Source organism: Mastacembelus armatus, chromosome 5 (assembly GCF_900324485.2).
Source record: "Mastacembelus armatus chromosome 5, fMasArm1.2, whole genome shotgun sequence".
Lineage (NCBI taxonomy): Eukaryota > Metazoa > Chordata > Actinopteri > Synbranchiformes > Mastacembelidae > Mastacembelus > Mastacembelus armatus.
Window position 1 is genome coordinate 25,773,907 of NC_046637.1, and position 10,987 is coordinate 25,784,893.

Sequence of the window (10,987 nt, forward strand, 5' to 3'; positions counted from 1 at the left end):
TTGTAGATGGGAGTGATGTGTGCACAGCAGCCGCTGGAAGGGGAGCTGCTCCAGAGATGTCAGCAGCTGCAGTCCCGCCTCTCCACACTTAAAATTGAGAATGAAGAGGTCAGACATCTTTTGATCTCCTCTAATATTAACACATCTGTTCTCTTGTGCTGATCACATCTTTTGACTTGAATCTTGTGTTCTCCTCTTTACTGCCTGTCAGGTGAAGAAAACCATGGAGGCCACACTGTCCACCATCCAAGACATGGTAACAGTGGAGGACTACGATGTATCTGAGTGCTTCCACCACAGCAACAGCATGGAATCGGTCAAGTCCACTTTCAGTGAATCATATCTCAGCAAGCCTAGCCTGGCCAAGCGACGGGCCAATCAGCAGGAGACTGAGCAGTTTTACTTTACGGTCAGTGCCTTTTGTTATGGTCATAAATGATTTCTCAGAAACATTAATGAGCATCAAGGCTCTGACTGACAAAGCTGTAATCCTTACTGCAGTTACACGTGAGTGTGATGTGACATGTGTGTGTTATATGTTGTAGAAGCTGAAAGAGTTTCTGGAAGGCAGGAACCTGATCACCAAGCTGGACTCCAAGCATGACCTCATCCAGAAGACCATGGGAGAGAGTGAGTGGGACTGCCAGTGTCCTTCATACCTTTTCGACATTGTCCTTGTGTCGTGTTAGTGTGGGTGTGTGATGGCGCTGGAAGGAGACGGTTTCAGGAACACTGTTGTGCCCAGGGGCAGATTAGGGATCAGAACAGAGATATGAATGATGCAATGGGACACATCAGAACTTGTATGCATGGAAGCAGAATTGAAAATATCAGATAATCACAAGTGTGTGTTGAGTGTGTGGAGGATTAGGTCACAGTGACAGTGACCATATGTGGATACAGCTGTGTGTTTAAGTGCAAGGAGGGGGGGGGGGGGGTTGTTCCTCCGGGCTGAATGTGTCTGATTTTCCACAACCTTACAGGAAAACTGTGTATAGCTTAAGTGGAGAGTTTGTTTCCTTGTCTCTGTTCCATGTGAATCAGTCTCCTCATGTCCTCCTCCTGTTATTACTGCCTATCTCACTCACGCTTTTCTGTCACAACCTCCCTCCCCCTCTCGCTCCCCTCCCCCTCTTCCTGTTTCTCCCTCCTTTAGGTCAGAAGACTGACTGTTGCCTTGCCAGGTAGGTGTGGTGAAGGAAGGAAATATGCACACACTCACACACTTGCATATGCCATAGCAGTGTTTCAGCTTGATTTCTTGGCAGCAAGGGGTATTATTTTCCCTGTCATGCTTTATAGATGCTCTCAACACATGTGCATATGTGTCTGTGTATACAAATGGAGTATTACCAAAGTTGTGAGTATAAATAGGCTTTCTCTGGAGACATAATGACAGAGTGCTGTTTCTTTCTCTCTGTGTAGTGGACGGAGAAACTCGACAGTACGGAAGCAGGTAATTATCAAAAGTGTGCATATGCTTGTTTCTGAGTGGCTGTTTGCTTCTGTCACTGTAGCAGGATGCATGGACACCTGGAATACACACATCTATATTAACAGTGGAGGCAGAACAGTCTGTTGCTGTCCTGCAATCTAAAATAACACATTAATGATTAAAAGAAACTTCTCCCTAGGGAAGTTTCATGTTTGTGGCTCCCCCTTGTGGATGATTTGTGTTTTGGACTATAGCTCTGACTTCACAGAGAAATCGGTTGCTCATTTCAAAATTACAGTCAAAGTGCGACATATGAAAGTGTAATTCTGTTTGCATAACAAAGGGTGCATATACAGTCCAACACACATTCCCCAGCCTCACCTCCCAGAAATTTCGAGAAACCCCAAACAAACAAAGGGGAAGCTGGAAATGCACTGTCTCCTAGCAACAGCTGGGGACTGCACCCACCCTCTCGCCCCCATGTCTGATACCCATTCCTCCTAAATGTGTGCATCGATGCATGTGTGTGTTCAGATGTGTGTGCAGAAATCGTCCTGACGTGAAGCGTGCCGTGTTTCAAACCAGTATGCTGTCTCGTCTCTATTAAACTGGAGTAATTCCTCTCCTCCCTGTTTTAGGATTCTGGTGAGGCCATTCCTCTGATGGTTGAGAGCTGCATCCGCTTCATCAGTCGCCATGGTGAGCAAAATTCTCCAGTGAAGTGATAGGTTTAGCATCAGCGTTTCCTGTGCACTGATTGGTTGTATCGTTATGTCAAGTGTGATTGGTTCTTGATAAAATTATACTGGAAATTTAATCTGAACTTTTTAGCTTAAAACTACAAAAACATAAACTCTCCAGGACTATAACATTCTGAAATTGAAAGCAAGTCTTGATTTAAAGCACCTCTTTATTTTTGTTTATGCAGGCCTGCAACATGAGGGCATCTTCAGAGTGTCAGGCTCTCAGGTGGAAGTCAACGACATCAAGAATGCATTTGAGAGAGGTACAACTACAGTTTCTGCAAGAAACAAGCATTTTAAACAAAGCGTGTTTATTATCGCTTCTCACCCACTCCCTCCTCCTCCCTCCTCTCTCCTCTCTCTCTTCTCCGGATGTAGGTGAGGACCCGCTGGCAGGGGACCAGAATGACCATGACCTGGACTCTATTGCTGGTGTCCTGAAGCTGTACTTTAGAGGACTGGACCATGCCCTCTTCCCTAAGGAAGTCTTCCATGACCTCATATCCTGTGTTTGTAAGTGCTGTGCAGTTTTGTCTCATTTTGTGTGTGCTTGTTTGTGTGATTAATCTCTTGGGTGTCGTGGCTGTGTTCTTTTCCAGCAATGGAGAGTCTGCAGGAGCGAGCAGTCCACATCAAGAAGGTTCTGCAGTCTCTGCCGAGCAAAACCCTCATTATCATGAGATACCTGTTTGCCTTCCTCAACCAGTGAGTGGCAGGACACATGCACACACACGGCAAGATACCAGAGCTAAGGAAATGATAAATAATCAATGTATAGATGCTCTGTCATTAAAATGATTGCCAGATTCTTGTGGCTGTAATTTATTTATGGCATGAGATGACAGGAAAACGGTCAAAGAACTGATTTACAGTTACAAAGTCAGTAACACATTGTATTGCTATCAGCAGTGTGTCAGTACGAAAATATGGTAATCACCAATTTTTATATTTGAGTTTCTGAACATCCTCATGGCTGAAGTGTACCATCCAAAAGACGCAGCATCTTCTGATATATTTTCAGACAACAACCAAAACATGCTTAGCATGGACAATTTATATCAGGAAGACCGCACAAACAATTCTATGGTACCAAAGTAGTAGCTAAATATCAAAAGCTGTTTTCTCAAAAACAGAATGAAACCAGCAAAAATATAAACACAGTCTCGGGGGACAAACTACACGCTAAAAAGTTTGTGTTACTGTTCCTATAATATTTATTAAATCTCTGCCACTAGACTGTTTTTGATCAGTGCCTATGTGTCACAGTAAAATATTCACCTCCAGTATCAACCAATGCACATAAAACCATCTTTCAGTGTGCGTTAGTCCTCTTGCATTAATCACCATAAACCTCAAAAATGGTGCTATCACTTACAGCATATTGATCAAATAAATGACTCTAGGCTCAGTGAGATCAGTACAGTGATACATAATTTAACATAACGAGTGAAAAACCTGAAGCTTTCTTAGCAGTTTAGTAATAGAGCCTCCTCTCTCTCCCATCTACTAACCCATACACATGCAATAGTTTCCAATGAGATCAGAAGGTCTCCCTTTGCCCTTCTCACACCAAATCTAAACATCCTTTGACCTTTGTGGGAAGTTAGGGACTCTAATGAAAGTCCAAAGTGCAAAGAATGTTTCTATCACTTTATTACTCAAGGAGTTGGAAGCTTGCCTCTCTGAGAAATAATCTCTCTCCCACTTTAGGTCGTGTTTATTTGCATAGGGTAATATCATTTACAGTTTCACATCAGGCACAAACCTTAGCTTTTTAAAAAGACGAACAAAACTCACATGGTGGAAAATCAGCTGAAGTAATTATGAATCAAAAGTAATATCAGAACAACTTTGCATATGTCCTTGGACATTTTATACACATTTCCAGCACACATTCCAAGGTGTCCACTCCATGACAAAGCCTAGCAGCAAAGGGACGTAGCAAAAGGGAGTGAAAGTCATAAAGAATCAAGAGAGCTGAAATCTGAGCCTCCTTGGTTAAGTCAAGTGATCCCAGACTGAATGAGAGCTGCTTTTGGTGAAGTGATTTACTCTGCTCCTGCTTTTTCTTGCACATTGAATCACACACACCCATGATCGGTGTCCGTCACCTCATCAGATAAAAGAAATGAATGCTACTTTCAGAGTATATTTACAAGCAGGTGGTGCTGTAGGCTGTAAATACCATGTGATGGTTGTTTGTGTGCTTTGTTGGTTTTGCATAAAGTATATGTTTAGAGAAAAGAATGAGATAATGTCGCAAACGCAACTCTGCTTTCCTTTCTGCCCAGCCTGTCTAATTACAGTGAAGAGAACATGATGGACCCCTACAACCTGGCCATCTGCTTCGGTCCCACCCTGATGTCTGTCCCTGAGGGCCACGACCAGGTCTCCTGCCAGGCCCACGTCAATGAGCTCATTAAAACTATCATAATTCACAATGAAGCCATCTTTCCTGGATCACAGGACCTTCAAGGCCCCATCTATACCATCCCTGGATCAGGAGATGACTTTTGGTGAGGGCTGGGGATGAGACTGTAAACAAGAGGGGAGTGTGATACACTTGATGGGTATGAACTATGAAGCTCCCATGTCCAGTCTAACCTGCAGTGACTATGAGATGAGGAGGAGAGAATGGGACAGGGATTTAGGAGTGGCTGCTGTGGAGTGATGGTGGGCAAAGGGGGGAGTTGGCTCAGCTTGTCTGCTCCGCTCAGGGCCAGGGGGCCACATGGATCAGCTTATCCTCCAAGAGATTAAAGTACCACCTGACCACATCAGGCCGAGACAGCGCAGCAAGCACACACTCAGCACAATGTACACAAGGGCCAACTTTCAATTTTACTGCAATGACAAGCCCTGGCTCCAGTTATGATTGCAGCCAGTCAGTGCATATGTTTAGACTATAAGTCATGCTAGAGGAGCAACATTCAGCCTGGACTTTATAAAGTGTAGACAGAAAATATTACCCCTCTGGCATCGCTGGGCTTTCTTACACCCACGTAGTTTTGCAGTATTGGGAGTTTGCATGCATTTTCAGATAATTCACATTTAGTGTATAAAGGTCTGATTTCTTTATTTTAGACTAAAAAATATCATATATTGCTAAATGAAGGTTTTTCGATTTTTCAAGCAGAAAAACAGGTAGAACAGGCTTTGAGAAACAAAGTGGGCATCCATGTTGGAGGAGGACCCTGTGGCATGTGGGATAGAACACAGAGAAATCAAATAGTTTAAAAAGGATTTAAAGAGTGATTACAACTAGGACACTTTCCTTTTGGTCTCTGGTGCCTGGGGCGGTAACGACAGCCAGCAAAAGCAACAAAAGTGTGACTTAATGGAGAGATATGAGCTCAGGCTTTGAGTCATCAACACGTGTCGTCAGGCTGAGACTTTTTATAGATGTATCCTATAACCTCTCCTGTCCTCTGTTCACCTTAGTGACAGTCCACACTGTGAGCCCCCCCTTGTGGAAGAGCCTGCACCTGACACCACCTGTGTCAGCCAAAACACCAGCGAGGATGGTGAGTAACACACACATATCACACACATATTAAATCTACTCCATGGCACTAGTTTCCTCTTGAGACGAGTTTCTGCTTCTCACCAGTTTATTGGCTCTCACCCTGCTTTCCTCACCAGTTACTGTGGCTTTAACCTTTTAAAAAGCTCACAATCCTGCTCACAGTAAACTTGTTTATTTTGCTGCTTTGTTGCTGCTCAGCGTTTTTTAACCTCACCAAATACAGCAGCGTTAACCTGCTAGGCACTAACCTGGCCCCCCCTCTCCTCCACCTCTCTCTTGTCTGTTGCTGCCTCCTTTTGCCTTCTGCTTCCCTGTCACTTCCTGTCACTGTCCACCTTCCTCTGAATCTCAGGCTCCTTGGCTGTTTCAGAGTCAGACCCGATCGAAGCCATCGCTCGGTTCGACTACTCCGGGCGGACCAGTCGGGAGCTGTCTTTCAAGAAGGGCGCCTCTTTGCTTCTGTACCAGCGAGCCTCTGATTACTGGTGGGAGGGACGACACAATGGAGTGGATGGACTGGTGCCACACCAGTACATTGTGGTGCAAGACATGTAAGATATGTTCCAATCCTAGTCTTCATCAGAAATCTCACACTGTTTTTAAAAGGAAATTGATATTAATCATAATATTTTTAATTTAGGGGAAAGTGAACTCTGGGCAAAGAGCCTTCCACAAAAAAACATACATAGAAATCAACTGTTCATTAGTCTGACCAAAAATAAACACAGAAAACAGTGGAGTGGAAATCCCCAAGCTCTGGTACGAACTGCATATCGCAGCAGATCAATTTCCTTGTCAGCTTTACTCCGTGTATGTTTGTGGGCAGTGTGGTCTGTTTACTTATGTGTAAGGTTTTTTTTCACACTTGTGTGCATGCTAGCCAGTAGCAAACACAAGTAAGGTGGTTTAGCTCCCCAGGTTTCCTGACTGAAAAAATAAAATTACATAGTACACACTGCACTGAGACCCCAGCTCAAGAGCTGCGTGAATGTTAATGTGAGGTTGAATTGTTGGTCTGCATTTCCCAAAACTCTACAGTACACAGTGAGTCAAATGTTATCTTCACTAGCTGTCATAAACTATGCAGGAATTCCCCTTTAATTGGTGTTCATGTTTGAATTATTCACCTACTGCAGTAGAAAAATGGTTTATATCATCGTGTTGTCGATGTGAGTTAACAATAGACCATTGAGTGTTTGCTTCCCAGAAGTAAAGGTGCAATAAAGCTTTCTCTTTCCTAGCAGTGGTTTATAAACTATGGACTGTTTGTTTCAGGGCTGATGGGGGACGGGGAAGTCCAAAACCTGATGTTGACTCCAGGGACCTGTTGGAGGAGAGGGTGTCCACTAGAGGCAGTGCTGCCTCTCCTACTGGAGCTCATGTGGCTGACATCTATCTAGCCAACCTGAACAAGTGGGTTTACTGCTGATTTGATGGATAAATCAAATCAATCATATTAAATTTAATTGTACTTCCAAAATCTGTTGTGGTCTTGACCCCTTAAAGTTGATCATGACACCGAAAATAAATGAAAAATGTAACTGAAATATTTCTTTCATTCAGACTCAGGAAACGTCCAGAGCCCGGGAACATTCGAAGAACTTTCCGCAGCTCAGACAGTGACAGTACGAGTCCAGGCACAAGTGGAGGGGGAGGAGGGGTGAGAACAGCTTCTCTTCCTGTTGGCAGCGCTCTAGTGAAAGAAACTGGAGACAAGCGACCCGTCAGCGCTCACAGCATTCTGAACTCGGTCACACGCCACTCCTCTCTCAAGACCAAGGTACTGTAACCCTTGTAATATTATTTTATGTGTCTTCCATAAAATAATATGGTGAATGGACCGGTTTGTTGAAACTGAGGACGTTATGAACATTTAGGTGGAGAGTCCACAGTTAAGGAAGACAACTACAGCAGGGCGCTCTAAGAGCTTCAGTAACCACAGACCACTGGACCCTGAGGTCATAGCCCAGGTGGAGCACAGTTCACCGGTACTACTCTCACTTACTAACTTTCCGCCTCGTCTGTAACTTCATTTAACTGCATTTACTTATTGTTCCTCTTATGTTACAGGATATCGAGTCAACGATGAGCTCCACCCTGAATGAGCTCAGTAAAATAGAAAGACAAAGCACCTCCAAACATACACATACCCCTGATGTGGTGCTGGACACACTGGAGCAGCTTAAAGGTGTAGGGGGCGGTGGAGGAGGTGGTGCCTCTGAGCCATCTAGTCCACTCCACTCCCGTCTGATGCGAGACAATGAAGGAGGGTCCTCAAATGCCCACCCGCTTCAGCGCAGTGCCTCTTCTGCCAGCGATGTACCCTCCTCCTTCCGCCCCGCCAAGAGCCAGCCGCGGAGCCCCCTGCCCTCCTCCACATCTCCCTCTGTGTCCTCTACCTCCCTCTCCTCCTCTGTTCCTTCCTTTAGAGAGCTGCGCCCTCCGGCAACAAGGCCCAAGCCAGTGGTGTTCCCAAAGACCGGAGGAGGGAGTGGCAGTCCAGCAATGGGCTCCCCAACTTCCACTGTCCCCCCTACACCTCCTCCTCCACCAGCAGGCCACACACACTCCCTCCCTCACACTCCTCCTCCTCCTCCACCTTCACCCCAGTCTAACGACAAATCCTGCCCAGCCTAGGACCCCACAGTCTGAACCACTACACTGATTCTTACAAACTCTTCTCACAATTCTTACTAGGTGCTAGAAGCACTTCATTTGTGTCACATAAGACCCCTAACCCACTACTCATGTGTAGCATTCACCTCTTGGTGTCCAGGTGAGTACTTAAGACACCATGTTCCCTTCTAGAGTGTCAAGATTTTTTTCCTGTTTTTTTTTTTTCCTGGCAGCTCTGCTTACAACAGGTCAGCTACCACATGACGTAGATTAGTGATCATCCCTCAGATACTTCTTTTTTTTTTTTTTTTTGCCACCACTGAGATTCCAGGGATCACTTCTTTCACAAGGGAACAGGACTCAGGATGGACACCTACAGAAATACAGCACCAGGAGCTTACTTACACTAGTTTGTGATGTTTGAAATTGTGTTTGAGTGGGCATGCAAGAGTGTTACTTGCCTTTAAACAGAGATCTAAGTGAGGAACAAAAAGCACTGTTTGATTTTTGTATAGTAGAAACATGACAGGTTTTTTTTCCTTTATAATCACCCCATAACTAGAGGACTGGAAGTGAGTGTTTGATTCCTGAGGATAGACTGTGAAATGCAAAGCTTTCGCTCCGTGTAGAAATGAAACACAACTGACTTGCTGCCTCAGGGGGGGAGGACCGCAGGAAAAGGTGGACTTTTAGGTGATGAAAGGAAAGAAAACTGGGCCAAATATCAGTGCAAGTCATGATCAAGAGCTTTATTTTATTTGTTCCTGCAGTGTTTGATATGTTGATGATTTTTTTTTTATTAATTACTGTTCAGTACTTGTGCCACAGCAGGAGCATAACACCTAACATGGATAACAGTAATTCTAAATCCATATATAGCAATAAAATGATGAAAGCTGGTGGTTTGAGGCATGATGCTGCTTCTCTCCTGCAGCTCTACTATGTGTGTAGGGGACCACTGAAACCCAGCATTTTTATATGTAATGTTGGACTGTACACATACACACACAATTTCCCAGATTTGTGTGTGATGGTGTTATGTGGCAGCTAAACACCTTTCAGGTTTACCTTGCATGCTGGGGCCATAAACAGCAGCCACAATGGCAAGCTGGCTGATTGCATCGGTTTATATGTATCTGCAGTACCAGCTATAGAACGACTTCAAAATTACAGCTTGTTCCTTTAACTATATACGTAAGACTTAACAGTAAAAATGTTTTATTATTCTAATGGTGTGTATGTATGTTTAATAATCATGATGATAACTGGAAGCATGGAGCTGAGGATCCTTCTGAGTGTGTTTAGATAGGAGCACAACCAACCACCTCATCCAGTGCGGCTCTTAAGCAAAATTTCCTTTATTAGTACTTTTTTCCACAGTTGTTTATTACTGCTCAGAATCTTTTATGGTGAAATGTGGAAATGTGTAGATGTCTGGGTGTGTGCATGCGTGTGTGTGTGTGTGTGTGCTTCAGTGTGAGCATGCATGGACGTAGAGTATGTATGCACCTCACCCCACCCCTGCCCACCCATCATAAAGGGATGCAACCCAACATCAACAATTGTGTGGAGACACAAAGAAAAAAAACACTTCTCCAATGGGCTGGAGCAGCAGCAGCAGCAGCAGCAGTCTTAGTGCTGAATAAATATGCACTGTGTACATGTGAGCAGATGAATAGCCTGCAGGGATACATGAAATGTCTTGTCTTCAGTCACTGCTGTGAAAGCACCAGTGAGACCAGCTTTAAATGTAGAGGGGATGAGAAAACCCAAATCCTATGTCTTAATTTGTATGCATGTCTTTTTTCTGATGTGTCTCTAATTCGATCTAATGATGAATTAATGAATTTGTGAATCATTTTGCAGACACTGATTTCAAATATGGAGACCTGCCTTTAAGGGTTAACTTAATAAAGCCTAGTATTTCACCCTGTGGAAAAAATATTGAACTAAATTGATGCAGGTGTCCTTCTGTCACGCCTTTTCTCTTTCCTCAAAACAAAAAAAACAGAAAAAAAACAGCATATACTGCATTCCTGTAAGTTTTCTACCAGGTAATGAGTTATACTTGTTAAGGTTATTTTTAATCTCTGTATAGTATTTGTGTTTTACCTGGTTTATTTGTGTTGCTCATACCTCATCATGACAGCTGGAGGGACTGTGACTGTGAGAGTGTTTGTGGTGAAAGACGAACTCAGCTTATCAACACACACACACACACACACTCTCACACATACAGACATGCATGTTGGTGGTTGGTGTGTTTTGTCCTAGCTGTGCTGTCAAGGGGAGCTGGGACTCTCTGTGATCTCAAATCAATCAACATGCACTTGAACAACTTGGCTTGCGTGTGGACTAACTGCGTGGGGATGATATGTCTGAATTAAATATTGTTAAATATGCATTTTTGTGTCAATTTGAAAACAGCAGAACTAAAAAAAAAGACTGTAATGTCAAATCTATTTATAGCTGTCTCTGTATTACTGGAGAATCCTGTGTTCAGATGTACTTTGTATATACAATGTTGTACATTACAGAGGTACACTCTTTTTTTTTGGTACAATATTGTACAGTAATAGCAATAGTAGTTTAATCAAATAGGCCTTATATAATTCTATGTGTAGTTATTGTAGTAGATCTGTTTTTTAATAAACATTGCTTGCTATA

General features: G+C 43.6%; 1 protein-coding gene across 5 annotated transcripts in view; it reads left to right on the forward strand.

Annotated features, from left to right (window-relative positions):
• The window catches only part of srgap2 (SLIT-ROBO Rho GTPase activating protein 2), a 49,100-nt gene extending 38,117 nt beyond the window's left edge, over window positions 1–10,983 (forward strand). For 2 of the 5 annotated variants that reach the window (XM_026306682.2, XM_026306684.1), the window contains exons 8-23: window positions 7–108; window positions 212–409; window positions 546–630; window positions 1,157–1,184; window positions 1,426–1,456; window positions 2,074–2,134; window positions 2,364–2,441; window positions 2,557–2,691; window positions 2,778–2,883; window positions 4,470–4,694; window positions 5,620–5,702; window positions 6,057–6,255; window positions 6,980–7,117; window positions 7,268–7,484; window positions 7,582–7,692; window positions 7,775–10,983. In XM_026306682.2, the coding sequence (XP_026162467.1) occupies window positions 7–108; window positions 212–409; window positions 546–630; window positions 1,157–1,184; window positions 1,426–1,456; window positions 2,074–2,134; window positions 2,364–2,441; window positions 2,557–2,691; window positions 2,778–2,883; window positions 4,470–4,694; window positions 5,620–5,702; window positions 6,057–6,255; window positions 6,980–7,117; window positions 7,268–7,484; window positions 7,582–7,692; window positions 7,775–8,341 (2,364 nt within the window). In that variant the 3' untranslated portion in view covers window positions 8,342–10,983. Of the gene's footprint in view, window positions 1–6; window positions 109–211; window positions 410–545; window positions 631–1,156; window positions 1,185–1,425; window positions 1,457–2,073; window positions 2,135–2,363; window positions 2,442–2,556; window positions 2,692–2,777; window positions 2,884–4,469; window positions 4,695–5,619; window positions 5,703–5,820; window positions 6,028–6,056; window positions 6,260–6,979; window positions 7,118–7,267; window positions 7,485–7,581; window positions 7,693–7,774 lie in introns of those variants that run through there. The other 3 variants (XM_026306683.2, XM_033325214.1, XM_026306685.2) reach the window with 3 other exon arrangements.
• Window positions 10,984–10,987: the final 4 nt, after the last annotated feature.